At 44.8% G+C, this 26651-nt stretch overlaps 2 protein-coding genes across 11 annotated transcripts in view; one reads left to right on the forward strand and one right to left on the reverse strand.

Moving 5' to 3' along the window:
- ARL3 (ADP ribosylation factor like GTPase 3) overlaps positions 1–4253 on the reverse strand; it is a 31155-nt gene extending 26902 nt beyond the window's left edge. For 3 of the 4 annotated variants that reach the window (XM_057506261.1, XM_036898448.2, XM_036898449.2), the window contains exon 1: positions 4097–4253. In XM_057506261.1, coding sequence (XP_057362244.1) covers positions 4097–4099 — 3 coding nt within the window. In that variant the 5' untranslated portion in view covers positions 4100–4253. The remainder of the gene's footprint in view (positions 1–4096) is intronic. The other variant, XM_036898450.2, reaches the window with a different exon arrangement.
- Positions 4254–4397: 144 nt separating this feature from the next.
- Positions 4398–26062, forward strand: SFXN2 (sideroflexin 2). Of its 7 annotated transcripts, XM_057506259.1 has the most exons (13): positions 4459–4528; positions 9482–9542; positions 13105–13289; positions 13460–13630; positions 17897–17995; positions 18756–18831; positions 19140–19225; positions 20486–20546; positions 20931–20997; positions 21645–21694; positions 22024–22073; positions 23997–24200; positions 24853–26062. In XM_057506259.1, exons 3-13 carry the CDS (start codon positions 13120–13122, stop codon positions 24950–24952), a joined length of 1134 nt encoding a protein of 377 aa, XP_057362242.1. In that variant the 5' UTR covers positions 4459–4528; positions 9482–9542; positions 13105–13119; the 3' UTR covers positions 24953–26062. The 7 variants fall into 7 exon arrangements, 6 of the variants coding, with proteins under 6 accessions (XP_036754339.2, XP_036754341.2, XP_057362242.1 ...); XR_008998994.1 differs by lacking the exons at positions 9482–9542; positions 24853–26062 and adding an exon at positions 22884–23000 and having other exon boundaries at positions 4398–4528; positions 23997–24128; XM_036898444.2 differs by lacking the exon at positions 9482–9542 and having other exon boundaries at positions 4398–4528.
- The last annotated feature ends 589 nt before the right edge of the window (positions 26063–26651 follow it).

Genomic DNA, 26651 nt, shown 5'->3' on the forward strand with positions numbered 1-26651 from the left:
GTGGTTACAACATTCACTCATATTATCAGTTCCTCCCCCCCAACTACAGTCATTGTCCAACAGCGTAATTAGATGTTATAGATTCACTACTTGTCTTCTCTGAGCTATACTGTGACCTACCTACATTACATGTGCTAATCATATGCCCCTTAATCCCCTTCTCCCTCCCTCCCCACCTGACCTCCCCAACTCCTTCCCTTCTTGGAGTCTCTGAGTCTGCTGCTGTTTTGTTGCTTCAGTTTTGCTTTGTTGTTACTCCCTCATGTCTCTCCTCTTTAAAAAAAATAAGTTAAGTAAAAATACTGCTTTCTGCAGGCTGAGGCTTTTCACACACTCATTTTATCTGAAATTGAATAATTGAGAAAAATAATTTTTAACTGTCTTAAAAGGAGAGAAGCAAAGCACAGATGAGAAAGAAACCATTCTAACTATAGCTAAACTTTATGAATCTAATGGTATGAAAAAACAAAGCTACCACATTTGTAATGAGTAATATTACTTATCAGGAAACAGTTAACTCCACATGCTTCATCTTTAAGTGAAATTACAGAGAAATGGAAAGTCCAGCGAATATTTTCTTCCAGAAAAACGATAAATGGCATCTCAAGCATGGTTTGGGGAAGACAAATGCAAATACAATACAGCATATATTAACCCTGAGTACACGGGATCACACACAGGATTATCAAGATCTGCTAAATAGGGAAGACGATATTTATAGATATCAGGGTTCTGCCTGAAAGGTACAAAGTAAGCTGATTTAAGAGGCTGGAGGAAAGAGAAGAGAATAGGTCTAATCTATGTTTTTATCCATATATGTCTGTACTTTATTTTAAATGTCAGATGAAGGGAGATAGCCATTAGAAGTTAATTTTATTACAGGGCTGAGTTTTGCATTATAAATATAAGGAAATGACTTTTTAAAGTGTCTTTTTGGTCAAAATATACATTCATTCATTCATCATTAAATACCCATAATATTCCCCAAGTATAACAGTAAGCAAAAGAGACATGATCTTTATGTAGGATTTATAAACCAGAACTTTAGTTAATTGTATATTGTGTATTATCAGTATGTATGTATACAGGTTATCTGTACCCTGCTGGACAGAAGTGGTTGATTTAGCCACAAAACATTAAAACAAACTTCTCTACAGGCAAATTCATGAATAGACGTGCTCTGACTACAAACATTTTATTTCCCTCAAAATAAGCTTAAACTCAGCTACTGGCAGAGGCATGGTGCGCTGACCTAAAATGATATAAACTAGGTCATTCAAAGAAACAGAGGTGGTAGAGGGGGAGAGAGGAATGTGTTGGTATATGGAAAATGTATGTGGTTGTGAGGAACAGCTAAAATTTAAACATTAAAATTAGTAAGCCAACTGTCAAGTACATACACTTCCCATAACTAGCTTAAATGGAACTGACTTCAATTTATTTTTACCTCTTTAATATAACAAAAAAATTGGTGCTGCCCAGAGAGAGACCTTACTAATTTTTAGGAACTTCTATAGCTTTGATATGGAGAACCTCACCCAAACTTGTTTCTTTCTCCTCCTCTCTACCAAATAAATACATGTTTCCTGAGGAACAAAATATGAGCACCTCTTCAGGAAGCATGGGTTACCACTTCACGAGAGTCCTAACAAAAAGAACACTATGGGCTTTAGAATTTAGTAAATTTATATTCAACTTCCCTATATGTATAACCATGGGCACGGTTTCATCTAGAAAATGGGAATAATATTTATATCTCAAGAAAAATGCTATTAAAAGAGGTAATGAATGCAAAGCGTAGTGCATAGTAGATACCCAAAACATTGTTTATTTTTTTTACTTTTCACTATTTTCTTACCACAACACATAATGTTGGAAATAATCTTCAAATGTTGAACATGCTGGATAACTATCACTAGGTTCATATATGGATAAAGTGCTTCATAAATAAATCCTGAATGAAGGAGTCATCTATTAGATAACTGTGATTAGTTAGTTATGCATTAAAATTACTGTCATCTTAGTATTCCACCAAGGACTGGGTATCATAAGGCAGCGGTAAAAGAGTTGACCCTAAATGTTCAGAGAAACCAATAAAGGACTTTTGTTGCACTACCCCAAATTTTAAAAAATTTTATTAGTTACAGCTGAAGGTTTTGAAAGAAAACTAAAAACCTGGGACCTGCTCTTCAGTTGTACAGTTACCAGAGGGGCTCATGGGATACCAGAAGTGACACACTTAATCACACCACTGACCCTTTAAATTGTGTTCTACTTTCAGTTCTAAGAATAGCTCATACTTTTGGAGATAGAAAAATAAATGTATTTGGGAAGCCAGATAAAGAATCCAGAATAGTCTGTCCTAATTTCTTATTGTTCGTTTTAGGAAAAAAAAGAAACAAAAACAAAATTTATCTTGACCACTGAATACATGAGTTGTATACAACAGTGTGGTATACACTGTCAATTTGTTGCGCACAGTGTCAATTTGCACCTGGAAACATGAGCAGCGCTTTATTTATTGTGGCCTGTAATTATAAATTAAACAATCATGACATTTACAGTCCACTTAATTGATAAACAAACTGGGAAAAGTTAGCCAACTCGCATGCATTTCTCATTTATTATGACATCTCATTCCTTGCTGGTTTGGCATGCCTTTTTCAATTCTAGTTATTTTCTGTGTAAATATTTATGTTTATACTCATTTGTTGAGGAAATCTTAGCCTTTAAAGGGACAGCTCGTGTATAAATGATTAATAAGATGAAAACATGTAAAAATCTGTTTAGCCTGAGGTTAATAAAACTGCAATGCAGCCAAGTGTGAAATGTGATTGGCAACTTCAGATCAAATAATTCTACTTCCTGCAACAATGTGACAATGTAAAATCAATTTAGATTATTTTCCTATAAAAATTTACTCATTGGAAAATATCACCAAAAGTATATACACTTTTTCCTCCTGGACATCTAGCTCTTTCTTACTTTATACATCAATGTAAATGGTTCAACATTTCTAAATGTCAAAAAGGGAGTGGGGTTGGGGCGGGGACATAACTAAGTTTGAGCACTGGTACTTTGCAGTTAGTAAGCAAACCAACCTGTTCTAAATGCTTTAAAATAAATTTTGCTTTGACTAGCTTCAAAACTACTCAATTTCATTTTAATACCCTCCAACTAACTGCACAGAAATCTCTTACATCATAATTTATAATTTGGGAAATCTTTGATTAGGTCTAACAGAAAAGTCAGTTGACGGCCACTCTCCAATTTTAATCCCCCCCCCTTTTTTTAATTTGGAGACCCAAACTGAGATCTTAATCTTTGGTTCTGGTGTGGTCATATGCAAAGGAAGGTTCCAACAGGTTCTGAAGGAGATAGTAAGGACCGTGCAGCAAATCTGCCTCCATTAACATGGATTAAGCACCGAACGAGACCTTGCGTAACCCTCAGCAAATAAATAACTCGGGACTTCAGAAGCGCGGCGGTAACGCAGACTCTCAGCCGGCGTAAAATCCACCAGGTATGCCTTCCAAGCCGCTCCTCTTTGTGTCCCGGGATTTACACCCCTCTCCCAAGGGGCCCACACGTCGCGAGGAAGAGCCAGGCTACCGGCTCTCCTGGTGCCTCCAGGGCGACCTCAAAGACGGCAGCGTTGGCCCTTCCCCCGCTTCTGGTACTGCCCGGGCGGATCCCACTCTCCTGCGGTGCTGGGAGGCCGATACCCCATGAAGATGTGAGCCTGCGTGCGGAGGCTGCCCCCGGAGACTCTCGGACCCGCCCCCTCCCCTGCCCTCACAGTAATGGTGGAGCCCGGGCTCCGCGCCGGAACAGCCACTCACCCTTCCAGCCCTTTCCCCTAGCTGTGGATCAGCCGCGAGCCCCGCCTTCCTCCCCAGGCCCAGGTCTCCCTGCAGGATTCACCCTCGGGGCTCCCCGCCATCACCCGAAACGGATCCAGGACCCAGACCGCAGAATGAGCGCCATTCCATTGCCTCCTCGGCTTTAAGCGCAGTGCCCAGCCCTGGGCCTGGAAACTGGAGGGGGCTGGGGATGACCGGCCAGCTCCGGAGGGGCCGGGGCCCCCCACACTCACCATCCTCCAGCCGAGTCCCTCCTCCTCCTCCTACTCTTCCTCCGCCTCCTCCTCCTCTGGCCTCCCCCGTTACCAGGGCAACTCTGCGGCACCGCCCTCTACGTCCCTCGCACTCCCAGCGGAGGAGCAGAGCAGCCGTCTGGGGCGGGGTGCGCGCCTCTTTTCCCAAAGTGCGCAAGCGCGCCAAAATGCCCGCCTACTGCGCAGGCGGGCTGCTAGAGCGACTAGCGGCCGCCGCTGGTTAGTAGAGACCCGGGAATGGGGAAAGCTCGCCCACGTGGCTGGCGGAGGCCGCCCGGCCTGTGGTTGGTTGGAGAGAAGGAGCGTGGGGAGGGGCAGCCCCCAGGGCGAGGCAACCGGTTGGTCCAACCAGGCTTCCGACGAGCGCTGCATCTGGTGGTAGTTGTCTCGGTGCGTTTCTCCTGGGCCCAGGTAAGAGGTCTTGGGAGGAGGCAGCCCACCACATCTATCTGCAGTCCCCACATTCCGGGAGGGACCTTGGATTCTATCTTGACTCTGCCCAGCCAGGGCTGCAGCGCGGGCTAGGCTTCCATCTGCCAAAGCTGCGTGGCGCGAGTAGCGGACCTCTCTTTACGGCCCCCGGCGCCTTCGAGTGCCAGGCTGAAGGGCGGGGCGTTATGTGTGCGCACTTACCTCTACACCCCTGTGTTAGAGTCTGGGATGGAGGAAGCCCGGTGGTGGGAGGCTCCCTGTCGGAGGGCAAGAAGCAGTCTGGGACTGGCCCAGAGCGCTGAGGTGAGCTGCCAGCGGGGATGAAAGGCGTTTGGGGATGGGCGGGTTTTGTTAAGCTTAGCCGGACTGGACAGTGCACAGTCTGCAGGCCCGGAGGAGTAAAAAATAGGCCAACAAGGAAGAGCGAGAGAGATTCTGGGTGGGGGTGGGAGGCACCTCCCACCCTTCCCCACACAGAGGACAGGAAGAAGAGTTGTCACACTTACCAGGCCCTAGTCTAGACTCTGGAGACCCAGCAGGGGGACAGAAGTCAGCTCCCACGAAAATTACATCCTTCCTACACACAAGCTTTTCGCACAAGTTTTCATTTCATTCTCCCAACTCTAGGAATTGGTTATTTTAAGGGATATAGGATTGGGACTTGAACCTAGTTCTGACTCTTGAAGTGATTTTAGCACTATTGTATTGTCCAGGTAAGAGAAACAAAGTGGCTTAATATTTGTGATGTAATCCCAGAACTTTTCAAAGTTGATGAAGTGTGGGCACGATGACCTGGACATTTGCAGACGTGTGTGTGCCTCTTCACTACCTCATTCGGTTGTTGTGAGAATTATATGAATTATACAAGTCCATTGAATATTGCCTGGCGCATAGGAAGGGCTGTTTAGGGCTTAGCTATTATTAATAGTTTCATCTAAATTTTTGGGCTTTGCTCTTTCCTATACAGTCTATTTAAGATCGTTGGAATGAAGGCAGATTTTTCCATTGATTAGCTGTTTATGCAATCAATGAAAGTATTTTAAAAACATCTGCTACCTACATACCTGCTTCAGATCCTTGGAGAGAAAACTCATTACAGAACTTTGAGTAAGTAGGTTCCAGGTGAATGGTTAATTCAGAGCATATATTCCTACAATCTACCCCTCTCTAGCCTGTTGGGTCTTTTATGAAAAAGGCAAAGCAGACTTTTTTTTCTGAGTTGTCTGGTGTCTAACTAACATCACTGTTGCCTTGAGTCACATGAGTGTACTTAGGCCTGTACCTGGGCCTGCTTGTTTATTTATTAGTTCATTCTTCAACTTGCACTGGGCAGTCTGGACACCAACCCTGGCTTATCTCAGTCGTTTTTGTGTCTGAGTTTCTTGGGTCTTTGTCTGCCTTTATCTTCCTCCAGCATGAGTACTGGTGATGATGTTTTGTTTTTCTCCCTACCTGGGGATACAAACAGGGAAGTCTTGGGTGCTCTACCCTCTTGCAAGAGGATACCCCAGAGAAGGTTTGGAAACCCATTCTTTGAGCTCTGATACTGTTTGCTTGAGGAAAATCAGCTTTGCCTGAGAAGGATGAGCATTACTTCAGGAAAGGTAGTAAATTATTTCCTTCCTTCTTTTCTCTTTCTCCCTCCCTTTCCCTCTCTTTCTCTTTTTTCCTTTCTCTCTCTCTCTCTTTCTTTCTGCCTGTAGTGGGTAGAGGACCTATCTAAGTGACCCTAAGCCTTGTGACCTTGGGAAAGTAAGGCCCTAGCTATTGTCAGATCATTGGGTGGATAAAAGGACTGGATCTGTCTTCTTCGTGCTGCGCTGTGTGTGCCCAAATGCTCACCATCCTGGCTCAATCTATGTGAACCTTTCTAGGCATCAATTTCTTCTCTAAACTGAGATTTTGGATCCCAGATTGCACTGAGCTGTGACATTCTCTAAAGGAGAATCCATCCTTAAAGGAAAGGAAGTATTGGTCAATCACCTGTTTGATTTCCGTCCCCCCTCCCCTTGTTTCCAGGAGTAGAATCACATTCCTTAAGACATGTGGTCCCCCTGGACATGGTAGTGACCTTTGTAGGGAATACTAGATATGGCTCATGTGGGAAGAGGGAGAGTGACCATTGAGGAAAGCCTCCAGGCTAGATGGGGCTTCATATAGAAAAGGAGAGAATTACTCCTACTTCTGTAGCCAAGGCAGGTTCCGAGTTTGACTTAAAAGAGCTGACATCCTTGATGTCCAGAGAACCAAGAATGAGTTGGAATGCATTGCAGGCAGGCAATAAGTATTGAGAAGGCAGATGCATAAACCTTACAGTCTCTCAGGGGAGACAGACTTACCCAAGTAACTGTAAATAACAAGAGAGTGACAGTTATAAAACCCAGCATGCTGCCAAGGACAACAGGAGGCTATGGGCCTCTATAACAGAAGGACTTGAGTTTGCCCTGAAGTCATGGAACTGTACCCAGTGGGGCAGTGGGTACTGGGGGGAAATGTTCTAGACATAGAATTTAGACCTTTTTTTGGCTTTATGTTTTATATAAGACAGGGATTGGGCAGTTTCTATGCTGACCTCTATAATGAAGGCAAAGGTTCTTGAGAAATTTAGCAAATAATTTCCCCTTCATGGTAAAAGTACTTCCATATGAAAGGCAGAGGACTTTTCAATGCTGGGTTGACGGTGGAGAGAGATGTCCAGGAAGGACAAGCACGCATGTGTGCATGTGCGTGTGTGTGCATGCATGTGTGGGTGCATGTGTTGAGGGGAAGGCAGAGGATTTTGCTATCACCAAAGGGTATGAGCCTGGGGCTCTGTAAGCCAAGGCATTTTGTGATCTGCCAGCCAGGCCGACTCCTTTCAGCTTCACGTTGATTCAGGGAAGTAAACTCTTATCCCTCTCCTACTCCTGAGTTCTGCTGGGACTGGGTAAAATGCCTTTGGTCTTTGAGCCAGCCTGCAGGAGGCCAAGTTGGCCTGTCCCCGGAGAGCAGAGCCCAGAGATTTCTTGGGGGCTCCGTGATGGAGTGGGAGAGGCTGATGTCAGAGTTCTGGCAGTGGACATTTGCCTGGCTTCTGACTTCTGACTTCTCCAGGGGTTGCCACTCAGTAGCGGTGTCAGGGCCAGGCCAGGGAGCTCTGGAAACTCCATGTTGGGCCTCTCCTTCCGTCCTTGTTTATTCCTCTTAGGAAATGTCCAACCCCCAGCAGAGAGCTTGCTGAAGTCTGCCCCACCCTGATAAAATGTCTAACCATTTGACCACCTTTCCTTTTACCCCATTTGTTGGTGACTCTTGCTTCCTGCCTCTCTGGTTATTCTTTCTCATCTTTTGGAGGTTCCTTTCTTCGGCTTGTCTTTTAAATGTCATGATTTTTCAAGGTATGTCTTCAGCTCTCTGTTTTTCCCATTTGTGTATTCTCACTGGAAAACTCTTATCTTAAATTACCTCAGTGCTGCTCACACATTTTTTTTACTTCTAACTCAGACCTCTGTACTTTCTTTTAAGCCTAAATATCTGACTGCTGACAAACTGGACCTCTTACTCAGCAAATATTTGAATTCTTGTGCTATGCACTAAGGCAACAGTAGCGAGCAAAAGGGATACAACCCCTGGCTTCAGAAGCTTACGGCCTAGGGGGAAGGTAGGCATTAAGATAAACCACAAAATATTATGACAGACTGGTGTAGCTCTGAAGAAATAGTATGGCACCAAGGGAGCTTATAGCAGAGCACCTGATGTAGCTATGGGGGAAGGGACTAGGGAACCTTCAGAGGGCTCCCTGGGGAAAGGGGTTCTAAGCCAAGATCTGAAGGATGAGTAGGTACTGCTTTGCAAATAACTCTAGACTGTCCCTGGAGAGCAGAAAGCTATTTTCTTTCTTTTTTTCTTTTTTTTATTGGGGTGGAGCCAGAGGTGGTACCTTGAAATTATGTGCTAATATATCTGATTTGAAGGCTGCCATTTATTCTGAGGTGGCTTTGCTGTAACTTTCTTTGCAGCAGTAGTAACCCATGGGTCTTTATTGAGGTGGTGGCCTTGGGTAGAACTCTTTCATTTGACCATTTAATATAAAACATTTTATCTTTGACTAGGCCTGGGGCTTCCATCAGCAATGTGTTTCCTTTCCCTCATATGCAGAAATACTGGCTTTGTTTTGCTGAGTTTGTGAGTGCTTTTGGATTTTGGTGATTGTATAACTCAAGAAGGTGACTTTTAAAATCTTGCTCGAGCTGTTCCTGTGAACTTGTAATTTAATATATATGAAAAGTCCTAAGTTAAGGTGATATTTTCCAAGAAATAAGACAATGACCTAGTCGTAGAAAATAAGAGTTAAACCTGAAAATCATTCCTAAAAAAAAGTATGGGAAGGTGTTAGTCAAGAGAGGAAGGAATAGCATTCTGGGCAGGGAGTGGTATTTCTAAAGGACCTGAGACAGGTGGCAGCCTATTGCAATTAAGAAAGTCCCAGTGGCACTTGAAACTCAACACATGGAAAATCAAACTCAGTTTTCTCCTTTAGAGCCTATTTTTCTATATTCTCTGTCTCAGCACAATATTGCTAAAGTCAGAAACCCTGGGTATCACTCTAGATATTTGTGACATGTCAGCTTGGCTAGGCCAAACAAAACTCTCCAGGACTCCCTCTCTGGTATGTCTCCAGTTAGAGTGGACTGTGAGGGAGAAGCAGCCATTCCGTAGCACCCACAACTTCTCCCAGGTATGGGACGGAACACTAATTCAGCTACTGTGGTGAAGGAATTTTGCAAATGTAATTAAAGTCCTAATTGGTTAGCTTTGAGTTAATCTAAAGGGAGATTAGCCTGCGTGGCCTGACTTAATCAGATGGAATCCCTTTAAAAAAGGGCTAGGCATCCCCTGGGGTCACAGACTCCAGCCATAGCTGGAGTCCACATTGCTCTCCTTTTCCCTCAGGATCCTCCCTTCCTAACTGCCTGCCCTGCTCGTGTCAGACTTAGCCAACTCCCAAAATTATGTGAGCCAACTTGCTAATTCCTTGTACTAAATCCATTTTTATATATTTATCAATATTATGTATATATATTATGTATGTATGTATTTTTATATATATTATATGTAATATATATATAAAGGGTATATATGTATCTTCTGAATCTGCTGCTGTGGTTGAGCCCTGACTGATAAAATGTTCCTCCTATACCCAATCTCTTGGCAAACCTTTAGGGTCTGCTGCTTTAAAAGTTTCTCCTCTTTTTGGTCCCTCCTCTCTTTCTGGCATCTGGGTTCATATGATCCCCACCTCTTCTTTCCTTGATTATTGGGGTTCCCTTCTACCTGGTCTCTCTGCATCCTAAAAGGTCCTTCCAATGTGTGTAATTCTCATGTGATTGCCCAGAGTGTGTTTGTTGAACTACACATCTGATCTTGTCACTGTTACCTTTTTGTTAATGTTAACAATTAGAATAAGAAAAATAAAGATTTTATTTTACCTTAATTTATTCCTTCTGTGTCACTCTGTCTTTACGTAGGTCTGAGTTTATGACCCATGTTATTTTCTTTCTCTCTGAAGAACTTGTTTTAACGTTTGTCAGTGAGGTCTGTTGGTAACAAATTCCCTCAGTTTTATTTGTCTGAGAAAGTCTGTTTTTCTCCTCCACATCAAAAGGTAATTTTGTTGGTATAGAATTCTAGGTTGGTGGGGTTTTTTCTTTCAGTGCTTTAAATATTTCACTTTATTCTTGATGGCATGGTTTCTGAGAAGTCTAATGTGATTGTTATCTTTGCATCACTATAGGTAAAGTTGTTTTTTTTTCCCTCCCTCTGACTTCTTTGATTTCTTTTGTCTTGATTTTTCTGCAGGTTGAGTATGATGTGATTAGGTGTAGGCTTTTTTAGTAGTTACCCCGCTTGGTGTTCTGTGAGCCTCCTGAACCTGTGGGGTCTGTTGTTAATTACAGAAAATTCTGTCATCATTTAGTCAAGTATTTCTTCTGTACCTTTCTCTCTTCCTCTGATATTCCTGTTATGTGTATGTCACACCTTATGTAATTGTCCCAAGATTCTTGGATATTCTGTTCTTTTTCTTTTTCTTTATTCTTTTTTTCTCTTTATTTTTCACTTTGGGAATTTTCAACTGACACATGTTCAAACTCACTAATTCTTTCTTTGGCCATGTCCAGTCTAGTGAAGAGCCCACCAAAAGCTGTTTTCATTTCTCTTACAGTATTTTTGGTTTCTAGCTTTTCCTTTTAATTCCTTCTTAGAGGTTCCATCTCTGCTTACATTGTGTTACTGTTCTTGCAGTCTGTCCACTTACCCATTGGAGACCTATCATATTAATGATAGTTATTTAAAATTCTTGACCTGGTAATTCTTAAATCTCTTGTCTGATTCTGATGCTTGCTGTGGGTCTTCAAACTGTGATTTTTGCCTTTTAGTATGCCTTGTAATTTTTTTTGTTGAAAGCCAGATGTGTGTGAGGTTTTACATTTGTCTGTCTGGCAAGAGTTAAGCTGTGTTTACTGTTTACTAAAGCTATGGGAGTCAAAAGCTAAAATTTCCTTTGGTCTGCTTGTTTTTGTCTTTGGGTTTCTAGAGACTTCTTCAGTAAGGTTTGAGACTTGCAGTTCTTTCTGTTGTTGCTCAGTTCTCCCTGTTACTGTACAGGAGCTGATAGCCTGCAGTAGAGAGGCGAGAGTGGTATGCAGTCCCATGATTAGATTTCCATCTTTGAGGGTGCCTGCACCCCTGGGCCTTCCCAAGTGCCTCTCAGGCTTCCCCCACCCCTGTTAGGTGAGACTGGGAGGCTGGAAGGGGCTGGAGCTGGCTATTTCCCTTTCCCAAGTTGGTTAGGGTCTAGTAGAACCCAAGATGGTTAGGCTCTGGTAAAATAGGTTAGGCTCCTTTTGAGGGCAGGCCTTGTTAAGAACAGAGGGCTCTGGTTATACTTGACAAGGCTACTTTTCCCATCTCCCTGCCAGAAGCACTTGGGGATTTTTCTCTCATCTTCACCCTGAGAACTTAATGGGCTTAATGGGCTCCTGGAAGGAAAGCTCACAAAGATTGAGTCCCTTGGGACTTTTAACTCTTGAGCTTGTCCACACTGAGCTTCCAGCAATTTTTCGATTGAACGATTTTTTTCCAATGGCACATGCCCCAGTGGTGGGCTTCTGCTGCCAGTAAGCTGTGATTCTCTGGACCTGCCTGTCTCTCCAGGTTTATGGGGGTTGGTTTGCCCTGTGGCCACAGTTCTCTGATGGGTCTAAGAAAAGTTGTTGATTTTCAGTTTATTCAGCTTTTTTCTTGTTCTGACAGGAGAGAGAACTTTAAGCTCTTTGCCTTAGCTTTTCAAGTCATGGATTCCAGAACCCAGTTATAGGCAAGGGTTCTGAAGTAAATAGGGGCTGGTTCTGCCATTAGCTAAGGCTTGTATGACTTGGTGAAGTTAGTTGTACTTCCGTTTTCTCATTCATAAAATGGGGTTAAATTAAAGAGTATCTATCTTCTAGGGTTATTGTGGAGATGGATTCAGAAAATATATAGCAAGCCCCAAGCAGAGTGTCTAGCATAGAGCAGAGGCTGTGACCTCCATCACCAGGGCCCCCGTGCACTGTGTGCTTTCAGTGCTGGAGCTTCGTTTCGCCTGGGAGGCCTCCCCTCCATCTATTGAGATTTTTAAGCACCCTTCAAAACATGGTTTACCTCTTGTTCTCTCAAAGTGTATTCAGAATTCCTCATCCATTATAGATATGGTGGCCATGTAATTTATTGTCCATCTCTGGGCACTTTTGAGAGTGAAAGGGGTGCTATTAATACTTACCCAGGACAACAGTCCCAGGCAAACTGGGTGATGTGTCACCTCAGTTTTAGCTCCCTCTTCTCCAACTTTCCACTGCTCCCAGGGTCTGTCACAGCATGGTTTACACTATTACCCTTGTTAATCTACTTGTCTGTTTATCTCCCACTCTGTAATTCCTCGAGGGCCGGCATGGTGGCCCAGGATCTCTCTCAGGGCCAGCGTGCACCACACACACACACACACACACACACACACACACACGCACACGCACGCGCACGCGCACGCGCGCACTGAAATTATGAAGGCTGTCCTGCCATGTCCATTTCTGGATTTGTCTGTGATTGTTTCTACATCCAATGTGATCTCATTCCTTCTGCTGGGGCCTTACTCACAGTCCACCTCTTCTGGGAAGCCCCCTTTGATTACTGTGTTTCTGCTTCCTCTCATCTCCTGTACTTTCTGTTGCTGTACATCTTACACACTGTTCCATGGGTAGGCTCTTGTTCCTCAGTCAGACTCAGTTCCCCAAGGATAGGAGCTGTGTTGTCTTTTTCCAGTCTCTCCGACAGCATGATCAAACCCAGAGTTAGATACTAGTGGCCCATGTTGGTGCCCAATTGCTTTGTCTCAGGGTCCTTTGCTGGGGCCTTCCGAGGCTGAGTCAGATGATGCCAGTGGCTGATGAAAGCAGGCAGTCTCCAGGAGTGGTAAATGCTTAGGGTCTCTGGGGCAGGCTTTGATTTTGGGGGCAGTCCTCATTTTTCCTCTGTTCCTTAAGTCCACAGTTTTATGTATGAGCCAGATGGAGGCTAACCTGTCTGGCTTTAACATCGATGCCCCCCGTTGGGACCAGTGCACTTTCCTGGGGCGGGTGAAGCACTTCTTCAATATCACAGACCCCCGCACTCTCCTGGTACCAGAGCAGGAGCTGGACTGGGCCAAGGTGATGGTGGAGAAGTGCAGGTAAGCGGTTAGGAGAAGGGGCCGGAGGTGATACTGATAGGTCCCCTAGGGAGGAGGTGGAAACTGAAGATGAGGGCATAGGCAGAGATCTCAGGAAAGAGGTAAAAGTGAGAGCAGATGATTGGGGCCTGGGGCCTGGGAGGTAACTGCCTTTTGTCTTTGGATGGCAGGATGGGGGTTGTGCCCCCAGGCACCCAAGTGGAGCAGCTGCTCTATGCCAAGAAGCTGTATGACTCAGCCTTCCACCCTGACACTGGGGAGAAGATGAACGTCATTGGGCGGATGTCCTTCCAGGTCCCTGGTGGCATGATCATCACAGGCTTCATGCTCCAATTTTACAGGTGGGGCCCGGGAGCAAGGCAGTGGGAACATAGCTGCTTGGATCTGCTTGACAGGGAGCCATATTTTGATGATAATAATAGCCATTTTTTTAAGAGTTGAACATCAGTATATTTTATTTTACTTTTACTTTTTACTTCTTAATTAATGGCCGTCTTTATTGATTCCTTACCAGATACCAAGCACTGTGGTAAATTTCTTTGCATGTTTGAATTACTGCATTTAATCTTCTCTTCAACCCTACAGAGAGGTACTATTATCATCTGCATTTTATAGATGAAGAACCCGGGTTCTGGAGAAGTTATATAACTGTCCAAGTTCACACAGTTAAGAAATATTGGTGCCTGGATATTAACTGAGGCAGTCCTCTCTAGAACTCTCAATGAATACACTATCCTAATTCCCTTTTTAAAAGGTATTTATTCAACAACGAACTTAATGCACTTTTTAAAAATAATTATAAAGTTTCATTGATACAATCTTTTTTTTTTTTTAAATAATTATTTTTTATTGAAGGGTAGTTGACACACAGTATTACATTACATGAGTTTCAAGTGTACAACACAGTGGTAGAACATTTATATACATAATTCTAGGTTCCAGCTATCACCCTACCAGGCTGTTACAATATCTTGACTATATTCCTTATGCTATACATTACATCCCGGTTACTAATTTATTTTACCATTGGAAGTCTGTCCTTTTTTTTTTTTTTTTTTGTGAGGGCATCTCTCATATTTATTGATCAAATGGTTGTTAATGACAATAAAATTCTGTATAGGGGAGTCAATGCTCAATGCACAATCATTAATCCACCCCAAGCCTAATTTTTGTCAGTCTCCAATCTTCTGAGGCATAACAAACAAGTTTTTACATGTAGAACAAATTCTTACATAATGAATAAGTTACATAGTGAACAGTACAAGGGCAGTCATCACAGAAACTTTCGGTTTTGCTCATGCATTATGAACTCTAAACAGTCAGTTCAAATATGAATACTCATTTGGTTTTTATACTTGATTTATATGTGGATACCACTTTTCTCTCTTTATTATTATTATTTTTAATAAAATGCTGAAGTGGTAGGTAGATACAAGATAAAGGTAGAAAACATAGTTTAGTGTTGTAAGAGAGCACATGTAGATGATCAGGTGTGTGCCTGTAGACTATGTGTTAATCCAAGCTAGACAAGGGCAATAAAACATCCACGTATGCAGATTTCTCTCACAACGGGGGGGTGAGGTTCTAAGCCTCACCTCTGTTGATCCCCAATTTCTCACCTGATGGCCCCCCTGCGACTGTGCCTGTCTTAGGTTGTTCCTCCCTTGAGGAATCTTACCCGTCTCTGGCTAACCAGTCATCTTCCGGGGCCATACAGGGAAATGTGAAGTTGGTGAGTGAGAGAGAAGCCTTATTGTTTGAAAAAGTTAGCTTTTTACTTCTTTGCATATTTATGCCCTGTGGCTTCTATGCCCAGCATTTGTCTTGAGGTATCTTTACCACTTGGAAGAATTATGATACTCGGTAAATTTGATATGAGGCACGAATTCTATTTAAGGGTTGTAATTAGGAAGGAAGAAGAAAAGCTATAGAAGTAGCAGGCGGAAGAAAACATGGGAAGATTGATTATTTCTTTGATATATCTTCTTGTAGAGTAACTTCAGCATGTACAGGTTTTAAGCTACTACTTAAATTGCACACACACATTAACATAATAGGAGTATAGTTACATAACCAAAGCATATCTGTAATTACCAGCCATCTGCAGTGAAACCAAGAAAACCAGTTAGGCACCTTAGGCATTTGTGAATGATTTGTGAAATCTATGATATGGTGGATATTGTCCAACTGAACTTGAACAGTCTTAGAGAAATCAGACAAATTAAAACAACCCATTCCTGGGGATTGTTCACATGATATATGTTCTTTTAACAGTAAATAGTTTGTAGTTGTAAGACTTTGGAGCGCTACAATTTGCACTTCTCCAAATTCTTGGTTGAGTTCCAACAGTATAGATCCAGTCCAATTTTGTTGTTTTACTGTATGCACAGGCCAGCTTAGATATCTCCTTCCTCATTCCCATGGCAAGTCCAGGAACTGGTGGGATGAGTGCATCTACAGCTGTAGCAGTGCGTAGATCTTTGTTGGGGTTTTTTGATGATCATCTTCTGGCATGAGTCTTCCAGAGAGTGCAGATGTTGGAAGTTCTTTTTCATATCATATCTTAGTTCATTTTCGGGGTAGCCCAATTAGGCTTTGATCCTCTGTATAAACACAAACAGACCCTTTGCCTACACTTTTATATGCCCTTTATACCCTTGTGTAGAACTCGTTGGAGGTTACCACACAGAAACTGCCCTTTTTTTTTTTTTTCTTTTCTATCACTAATCTACACTTACATGACGAATATTATGTTTACTAGGCTCTCCCCTATAAACCCCTTTACAGTCACTGTCCATCAGCATAGCAAAATGTTGTAGAATCACTACTTGCCTTCTCTGTGTTGTACAGCCCTCCCTTTTCTCCTACCCCCCCATGCATGTTAATCTTAATACCCCCCTACTTCTCCCCCCCTTATCCCTCCCTACCCACCCATCCTCCCCAGTCCCTTTCCCTTTGGTACCTGTTAGTCCATTCTTGAGTTCTGTGATTCTGCTGCTGTTTTGTTCCTTCAGTTTTTCCTTTGTTCTTATATTCCACAGATAAGTGAAATCATTTGGTATTTCTCTTTCTCCGCTTGGCTTGTTTCACTGAGCATAATACCCTCCAGCTCCATCCATGTTGCTGCAAATGGTTGGATTTGCCCTTTTCTTATGGCTGAGTAGTATTCCATTGTGTATATGTACCACATCTTCTTTATCCATTCATCTATTGATGGACATTTAGGTTGCTTCCAATTCTTGGCTATTGTAAATAGTGCTGCAATAAACATAGGGGTGTATCTGTCTTTCTCAAACTTGATTGCTGCGTTCTTAGGGTAAATTCCTAGGAGTGGAATTCCTGGGTCAAATGGTAAGTCTGTTTTGAGCATTTTGATGTACCTCCATACTGCTTTCCACAATGGTTGAACTAACTTACATTCCCACCAGCAGTGTAGGAGGGTTCCCCTTTCTCCACAGCCTCGCCAACATTTGTTGTTGTTTGTCTTTTGGATGGCAGCCATCCTTACTGGTGTGAGGTGATACCTCATTGTAGTTTTAATTTGCATTTCTCTGATAATTAGCGATGTGGAGCATCTTTTCATGTGTCTGTTGGCCATCTGTATTTCTTTTTTGGAGAACTGTCTCTTCAGTTCCTCTGCCCATTTTTTAATTGGGTTATTTGTTTTTTGTTTGTTGAGGCGTGAGAGCTCCTTATATATTCTGGACGTCAAGCCTTTATCATTGATACAATCTTATGATGGTTTCAAATACACAGTACAGTGGTTCAACATTGACCCATATCATCAAGCCTTCACCCCCTCCGGTGCAGTCACTGTCCATCAACGCAGTAAAATGTTACAGAACCATTAACTCTATTCTCCATGCTGTACTACCATCCCCATGATCAGCCTATATTGTGATTGTGAATTATTGTGCCCCTTAATCCCCTTCTCCCCCGCCCTTTGGTAACCACTAGTCCCTTCTCAGTGTCTATGAATCTGCTGCTATTTTGTTCCTTCTATTTTGAATTTAATGCACTTTTATAATGTAATATCCCAGTCAAAAATAGGAAGACCCTTTCATCCTGGTGGGGGTAGAATCAACCTTCTCTGTAGATGCTGCCAGGATGTGTCACCCTCTCCCTTCTTTTCCCTCTTCTCCTTCCCTCCCCCATGCATCCATTTATTCAGCTTTGAGCCAGGTGTTGGGAATATAAAGACTTTGGTCCCTCCTCTCAAGGAGCTACCACTTTTGTTGAGGAGACCTAGAAGTAAAGAGTTACAGTCCAGCTTGCTAAGTGGTAGGTTGTGGGGAGAAAATGGGGTTTGGGAGCAGGAACATAGAATGACCACTTGTTTCTCAGGAAGGGGAGGGGAAGGGTTGGGAAGTTTCCAAGGAAGAAGTGGTTTCTCAACAGAGCAGGATATAGCCATGTACAGAAGAATAGGGGTGGGGGGTGTTGCTCTTCCAGGCAGAGGGGTCAGCACATGCACATGCAAAGCTCATGGGCATAAGACAGCATGGGACTGGTTTGGGGAGTGGCAGGTGATGTGGTTTGATGGTGTACACCAAGCCCTCTCCTCCAGCTGACTCTCCTCTGCCTCTCTGGGCTTCCCTTACTTGTAGGACAATGCCGGCGGTGATCTTCTGGCAGTGGGTGAACCAGTCCTTCAATGCTTTAGTCAACTACACCAACAGGAATGCAGCTTCCCCTACCTCAGTCAGGTAGGAGACCTGAATCCTAGGCTGTTCACATGGGTCTTAAGCAGATGGCTGTTCTCTTGCCTTTGGGGAAACCGCCCTTCCAAAGGGTCCCCAGGCTGTCAGTCCTCCTTGGGTGGAACTTGCACTGGGCAGGTGACCAAGTCTCCCTTTTCAGGGTCTGGAAGTATTTTCTTAGGCTGTCCAGGAGAGTAACTTCTTCCTAGATCAACTCAAAAGTTGTTCATTCATTCATTCTACAAATATTTATTGAATGTGTATTCTGTAGTAGGCATCGTTCTAGGTGCTGGGGGCACATTTAAGTAAGATGTGTGGCCCCTGTTCTTATGGCATTTAAGGTCTTTTAAGAAAACAAGCATAATTCAGATTGTGGTTGCTGCCATTAGGAAATAAAGAGGTGACAAGATAGAGAACAGCAGAGGGGTGTCTGTGTAGGTAGGCTAGGCAGGGAAGTCCTTTCTGTAAGCTGATATTTCAGCTCAGTTCTAAAGGATTAGGATTTAGCCAAGCAAGAGTCCAGAGGAAGATTCCCCAGGTAGGGAGCAGAAGCATGCAAAGTTTCTGAAGCAGGAAAGAACTTTAAAGTAATGAAAGGAGGCCTAGGGGTGGAGCATCAAGAGTTGGGGGGAGGTCACCAGATGACTGAGGAGGGATCACCTGAGTTTCTTAGGCATGAAGCTTCATTCCCAGACCTCCTCACTCAAATCACGGTCTTGCCCTTAGGCAGCAGGGCTCCCCACTCCCAAGCATCTCTCTCCACTAGGCAGATGGCCGTTTCCTACATCACAGCCACAACCACTGCTGTGGCCACTGCTGTGGGCATGAACATGTTGACAAAGGTATGCTCTGGCCCGCCGTGGGCATGATGGCCGCTAGGGGGCAGCAAAGTTCCAGGGAAAACTTTCCCCAGGCAGGGCGTTTCCGCCATCTGGATAGGTTGGATATGGCCCGAGCTTAGCCAGGTACTTGGAAATACAGCAGGGCTGTACCCGGGTTGGTCTTTCCCTGGCCTTTGAGGGAGTTTGGGTTCCCACACCGGGTGTCTGGATGTGTGGCAGTAGTGAGGTCTGATTTCTTGTCCTTAAGCCCCCTCCTCTTGCATCTTCCAGTCAATCTGAATGACTCTCATTGTCCCTACCCCCAACAGAAAGCTCCACCCCTGGTGGGCCGCTGGGTACCCTTTGCTGCAGTGGCTGCTGCTAATTGTGTCAACATCCCGATGATGAGACAGCAGTGAGTACAGGGACCCTTTTTCTACCCTATAACCCACAAGGTTAGCGGCAAAAGGGCCAGAAACCACTTCTTGGGGCCAAGGTGGGGTGGGGAGGGCTGCTGGGTTGCGCCTCTGGAAAGTCCCCAAGGATTGACTGCTTCAGTGGGGATGGCCATTGGAGTGGTGGGTGACAAGGTTTAATCTGTGATGAGTGTTGTGGAGTCGGTTTTTAGATATGGGATGGGGGAGTTGGAGGGATGTGTGGGGTTTTATAGTAGATCATGTCCTTCCAACCACAACTGCATTTCAATTGTGGACTCTGCCTACTTCTGAAGCCCTGGGGATGTCTTACAGAAGGAAATGTAGCAGAGCAAGGTGTCCAAAGGTAGAACAGAACCAAGATGCTTTGAAAGAAGCCAGAGGAGTAAGTAGGTAGATGTTTTCCAGGCACCTGGCTCTGAGCTTCACAGCAGGAAAGGTAGAAGGAGAAACCTATTGTGTCTCAAGTTCTTGTTTCTTGACTAAAGAAAACATGGATGTTCCTCTGTTGTAAAATTTAATTATGTAAGTTACATAAAGCACTCAATAGCACCTGGAGCATAACAGATACTGTAAGTGATGGCTATTATCGCTACTGTTATCATCGTGGCATCACCAGGCCACATTTTCTTGGGACAATGAGCAAATGGCAGTTTTCACAGTAGCCCTTGCAGAAAGAGCACAATACCAGAATAGTCATGTGTACACATTGCTCCTCTCCTGTTCCCCTTCCCCATCCAGTTTTTCCTTCCCAACAAGTGAATGAGTCCCAGCCACCTAACCTGGTCTTGGGTTGAGTGCTGTCAAGAACTGGCCTGAGAATAATAGAGTAACAGCTATCTGGAGTAGTCACTCTGTGTCAGGCACTGGACTAAGCCCTTTGTAGACATTATCCCATTTAATTCTGACCAAGTCTATGAAGTGAGGGCCTTGGTTATCCCCATTTTGCAGATGAGGATACCTGAGTTTTTAGAAGGACCAGGGCGCTTGCTTAGTATCAGACACTTTGCACTTTTAGGATTCAACTTAGGCAGTCTGGGCCCAGGGCTAGCTCTCCTACCCACTGCTCTGGGTCACTTTTGAGATACCACTCACTGGAGTGCAGAAGGAAGGTCAAAGGGTCAGGCTGTGGGAGGTGGCTTCCTAGATCTTGAGTGCCCTGGCCTGGTTCTCTGGGTGTCTCATTGCTGGTAGGCTTCCAACTCTCTTTCCTGAGGCCAGCAACTCCTGTCTGTGTTTAGGGAACTCATCCAGGGCATCTGCGTGAAGGACAGAAATCACAACGAGATCGGTCATTCTCGGGTGAGCAGGCTTCCCTTTGGGGTGGGAGAAGAGAATTCCTTCTCATACCCTGTCCTGTCTTTAAGTGGTCAGAGTGGGCCTGGGTGCATTATTATAGGATTTCCCTGACTCCATTCTTGTTCTCCTCAGTTATCCCTACGTTTCTCTGTTCAGAACAAGCTTCCCATGTCTTTTGTCTATAATTTCTGGTCCTGAAGACATAAAAAAGTCTGGCTGGATAGGAGAGGGCTGAGTGAGGCCGTTCAGCTCCTGGCAGGTCCATTCCTTGCCCTTTACCAGCTCAGACTTAGCCCTGACCCTGACCCCAAACCAGCCCTCTGAGGGTTGCAGCCCATGGTTACTGTATAAGGTCATTGCTGATGACTTAATCTTTTCTGTCCTCAGAGAGCTGCGGTCCTAGGCATCACCCAAGTGGTTATTTCTCGGATCACCATGGCAGCCCCTGGCATGAGTAAGATGGGGAAGCCCCCCATTCTGGGGGATCTTGGAACACATGATGGAGGCTCAGCCATGCTCAGCTTCTGGGTGGGATGTGGGACCCCAGCCACTACAGTCATGCTTCTCAAACTGGTTTGCTTGAGTATGGAAAGCCACAGGAGAGCCACTGTTATTTCCTGGAACATCAATTAATCATAGGTTTGGGGGAAAAAGTCCTTTTCATTCAACAAATATACCTTAAGTACCTTCAATGTGCTGGACACAATGTGCAGGGTGCTGAGAAGATGGGGGAGAAAATAAATCACCTGGCCTGATCTTGCTTCTAGCAGAGGCATGTTACAGAGTAGGGCACAACATTTGTTCGCATGAGCCTTCGAAGATTGGAGTTTTGAGAAGAATGCCTTGGGCATGCAGTGCATGTCCTGTCATTACAGGTGTGCAGATTGAGAAGTCTGGGAAGCACCCCAGGCTGGGACTTGGAGGACAGGTTGGGGGTGGCCCTGCCCATGCAGTCTTCTGTTCTTCTCCCAAAAGAAAAGTATTCCCTGGAACTTGTAGGGAAGGGGAGGAATCACTCAGTTCCTCATCTGACTTTGGAAAACAGAACTTGGGGAGTCTTACAGCCTTTTCTCTCCCCGACTTCTCCCTGGTCTCTTCCAGTCTTGCTGCCAATCATCATGGAAAGGCTGGAGAAACTACATTTCATGAAGGTGAGTGGGGCTGCCCCTTTCATCTTTCCTGCCCAGAGTCCTTCAACCACACCTGTGCCTGGGAGCTCCCAATTCTCCCTCTTTTCCCTCTAGCTACCAACTTTCATCCTACTAAAGCAGGGCCCTTCCAGTCCCTGTTGGCTGCCCATTTTAAACAGTGTGATTGGTCATTTGGCTTTGGCTGCAGAGAGCAAGAAGAATCCCTTGCCCCCTCTTCCAGGGCCAGGAATTTCATGCCTGTGGGTTTCTAACTGGTTGATTAGTAGCAGGGCAGGCTTGGGGTTCACCTTAAGGTATCTTGGTCTTTTCTTTTTTTTGTTTTTGTGCAGAAAGCCAAGGTCCTGCATGCCCCATTGCAAGTGCTGCTGTCTGGGTGCTTGTGAGTAACATGCTTCCTTGGTTTGGGTTCTGTGGAGTCTGGGACACCCAAGATCTGCCTTCTTGTGTTGCCTGTGGTGGAGAATATGTATTCCTTTACCTGACTTCCAAGGTGGCTGAGCTCAGAACACCTGTGGGCCGTCTGGACCACTCTTGGTCCATCTTTTTTGAGGGCATCAGGATGGCTAGGCTCTATGTTCACACTGCATGGATATGTTTGGGTACCCTCCTGTCCCAGGGTCTCTCCTCTGACCTTAGGGCTGGACAGGCGATAAAAACGATGAGACAGTCCCACCACAAGAAAGAAATGATAACTATGTGAGGGGATAGCAATGTCAGCTTGTGCTGTGTGGTAATCATATTGTAATATATAAATTACCAAATCACATTGTACACTTTACACTTACACAGCGGTATATGACAATTATACCTGGATACACACAACAAACACCTTACACTTACACAATGGCATATGTCAATTATACCTCAGTATAAACTAATGAAATAAATAAACATGATGAGACATCAAAAATGATGAGATGCTGGAGGCTGTATTTGGTCCCAGCCTTGCCCAGAAGGGAAACATCCCAAGTCATGGCACCGCACTTAGGTGTCTGCCTCTGACTAGACGTGTCCTGGGATCAACCATGCTTTGCAAGCTGTGGGACTTATGACAGTAACAATAACAATTACACGTACTGAATGTTTTCTGTGTGTCCCCACTGTGCTAATACTTCATGTCTTTAATTTCACTTAATTCCCTCAACCCTAAAGGCTAGTATACTGTCATCATCTCTTTTTACAAATGAAGGAATGGAGGCTTAGAGAGATGAGAAAACTTGCCCACAGGTGCAAAGCTAGTAATTGCTGGAGCAGAGATGGATCCTCAGCAGTCTAATATACTGTATACAGCTAATCCTTAAGCAATGTAGGTTTGAACTACGCAGGTCCACTTGCACACAGACTGTTTCTGTAAATATATTGGGAAATGTTTTGGAGGTTTGCGACAGCTTGAAAAATTTTCTCTAGCTTGTTTTATTGTCAGAATACAGTATAACATACGTAAACAAAATATTCATTAATGATCGGTTTATGTTATCAGTAAGGCTTTCAGTCAATAGTAGGCTATTATTAGTAGTTAAATTTTGGGGAAGTCAAAAGTTACATGTGAATTTTTGACTGGGGAGTTGTTTCCTCTAACCCCTGCATTGTTCAAGGGTCAATTGTACTATCTTCTGCTAATTGAGTCACTACTGAGTGAGTGGTTTCCACGGGCTGGGTGCTGTCCATGTGTTACCTCAGGTACTCCCCACAGCAGCCCTGCTGAGTAGACCCTCTTGTCCTTCTCTGCTGTCTCAGAGGTAGCTTGCCCAAGATTGCACAGCTAAGTACAGCTAAGTTGGGATACAAACCCAGGGCTGTTAGATTCCCACATCCTGACATCATCTGAGAACTTGTTAGAAATAAAAGGCTCTCAAGCCCTTCCACAGACCTACTGAATCCACACTGCATTTTAACAAAGCTCCTTGAGTTATTTGTAAGCACAAAGTGAAGTTTGAGAAGCCCTGCCTGCACTCTTCCCTAACAGCACAGGTGCTCAGTGAACACAGGAGCAGGACCTTGGGGTTCTTACCCCTCACTGCCTCCCCTCTATTGTCAGCAGGTGCTTGTGGACCTTCGGGCTGCTGCCCACATCTCTAGTGATTTCATTATCTTCATCTGTTTGAAAAAGGGTGCAGATAGGGGGTGAAGGGTGGGAGGTGGAGGGGGTCTGATTTTATCCTGGCACTGAGAGACCAGTAGATTTGGAGGGAGAGGAGCTATGGGGCCAGCTGGGAGGCAGGCCAGGTGAATTGGCTCAGGGCGGGGTATGGGCAGGCCTGTGGGGAGGTACCCCTAACGTCTGGTTTCTCCTTTCTTCCAGCCTCATCTTCATGGTGCCTGTGGCATGTGGGCTCTTCCCACAGAAATGGTATTGGCTCTTCTCGCTTTGTTTTACTGCACGTCCTGTCCCTGCTCTCGGTGACCTGGTTGCTGTCCTGAAGAGACAGGGAGGGATGGGGGGACAGACAGCATTTGTCCAAGGACAAGTGCCTATCAGCGTAAACTCTGGGCCTCTTAACCCCTGGTGAATACCAAACCAAAACAGATCTCTAAGGGGCAGAGGTATGAGTTGCTTCTCCCCAAGGGTTGTTTTAAAAAGAAGGTGGGGAAACAAGAGACTTTCCATCCCTGCTGGTTGAGTTATTAGATACATCTCCCCTGGCTGGATCCTGTACTTGAATGGAACAAGGAGATAGTATTTATTCTGGCTTTGTTTGCCAGAGGGTGGATGACTTGGACCTTTCCACCTCCCTTCATGCTGGCAGGGGATGGGGGTGAGAGGGGGTGATGTTAAAAGGAAGGGAAGTGTCAACTTGGGTTGGGGCTGAAGCGGGGGTGGTGACTGGCTCTAGGGAACCAGGTGTAGCTTGAACAGATACAGAAAGATGCCAGTCTCCCCCTCCTTAGCTCTCAGTCCAGCAGTCATCTGCTGGATGGTTCCTGTGTTCTGAGCACTGTGCTTGTAATTTTGTGGAGAAGATGAAGGTTAACCTAAGGGAGAACAAAGGCCTGAGTAGAGGTAAAAGCAATGTGTTGTGGTATCCAGAGGCCATTACTATTTGTGCTGGAGAGGTCGAGAAGGGCCTCATGGAGGTGGCATTTGGGTTGGATTTTATTGGAGGATAGTTTGCTGCTTGTGCAGGTGGCGAGCTAGTAACCCCCTTCTCTCTTCTCAGCGAATTGCCAGCTTCCTGTCTGGAACCAGAGCTCCAAGACACCATCAAGGCCAATTATGGAGAATCTGTGCCTTATATCTACTTCAATAAGGGTCTCTAAATGCCCCCCACCCCCAGGCCTCCAACAAGGACCAGTCTATACCCACACTCACCAGCTCCTCCCAGCTCTGCGCATAACTGTGCCCTCATTCCTCTTTGCCAGAAGGGCCTGAATGCCAGGGTGGGTTTGGGGCAGGAAGTGCCTCTGGCTTCCACCCAGGTACCTAGTTTACTGGACTCCAGGGGATAAAAGCTGACAGTGGGAGCAGCGACCAAGTCTTCTGTCTGCTTCCCCCCTTAGCCCCATCCCCTGGAGACCAGGAGCTGAGACCCCCTCAGGGAGAAGTTGCAGGGACCTGCGGGGACACTCAAGCAAACTGGAAAAATTAGGAAACCTATGGGATTCTGGTTTCAGCCAGGATTGGGGAAGACCTCCTGGGACCAAGAGAAGTTCTACCCCCTTTCCTCCTCCCTCCCATTCCTCTCCCAAGCTGTGGGGCCTTTTACTCAGGCAGCTCTAGCTAACACAGGAAGCGGGAGGGAAGAATTCTGTCACTCTGGGCTCTGCTCTTCCCCATTCTCCTCCCCAAAGCTCTCTCATCAGAAAGTATGTTTGGGAGTGCTGTTAAACTTTTTATCAGGAGCCCAGGAGCTCTTCATACTAAAAAGGACCTTATGTGGGGCAGCAAAGTTTCATGGTGCTTCAAACCCTGTCTGTTGACAGTGACTTGTTTTCCTGCCCTCTGATCGGGTCTGATTTTATCTTCCTGTATTTAAAAGGTAAATCCACTAACTATGAGTAAAAAGGATGCATGTAGGCATTAACTACACATTTCAGTGGGTGTAATTTCCTGAGTGCCTCCCTGCCTCATACTGGGTTAAACACCAAGGGAAGAGCAGTGTGTACAGAGTAGGACAGGGACGTTTTATTTGGACACCTCTGAGTGGAAATCAAGCGGGACCAAAGAGCCTTAAAGGACACACAGCAGAGCACAGCCGCTGCCCTTCCAGCTTGGCTGTTCTAGGTGATTTCTCAAGCTTCGGGGGTGGGGTGAGGGACTGTTGTGGCTACCTGGGGCCAATGTCTATGAGTTTTGCCCAGTAGACTTGACTGACTTTTCAAAGAATATCACTGTGAATTAAATAAATTTCTTGAAAGAGCACAATGAAACGTCTGCAGATTGAGTTGTTAAAGCCTACATGGATAGTAGGACCTGGTTTTACTTTGGCCTTGATATGGAGGAGGGTGTCAGAACTATAAGGGGGAAACTGTCTAGTGACTGCAGGCCCGTGTTCATTTTCCTTATTACAGAGGAAAAACCACCTGTCTTTGCTGGGATCTCCAGAGGTCTCCCAGAATGGGAGCTATGTTGCTCCAGAACAGGAGTTGGCAAATGATGGCTCAAGGGTCCAAATCTGCCAGCTACCTCTTTTTGTGCCTGGGAACTAAGAATGTTTTATATTTTTAAAGCATCGTACAAAAGAAAAAAAACAATATGTGAAAGACCCCATGTATGTGGCACACAAAGTCTAAAAGATTTACTCTGGCCTTTTAAATAAAAAGATCCCCCTACTCTGGAGCAATGGTTCTTAAGAACATGTATCAGTCCACTGGAGGGCTTGTTAGGACACAGGTTGTAGAGCCCCATCCCCAGAATTTCTAATTATGTAGGTCTGGGGTGGAGCCTGAGGATTTGCCTTTCTAGTAATTTCTCAGTGATGCCAATTCTGCTGGTCTGGGGATTATACTTAAAGGACCA

The sequence above is a fragment of the Manis pentadactyla genome, chromosome 8 (genome assembly GCF_030020395.1).
Source record: "Manis pentadactyla isolate mManPen7 chromosome 8, mManPen7.hap1, whole genome shotgun sequence".
Classification (NCBI taxonomy): Eukaryota; Metazoa; Chordata; class Mammalia; order Pholidota; family Manidae; genus Manis; species Manis pentadactyla.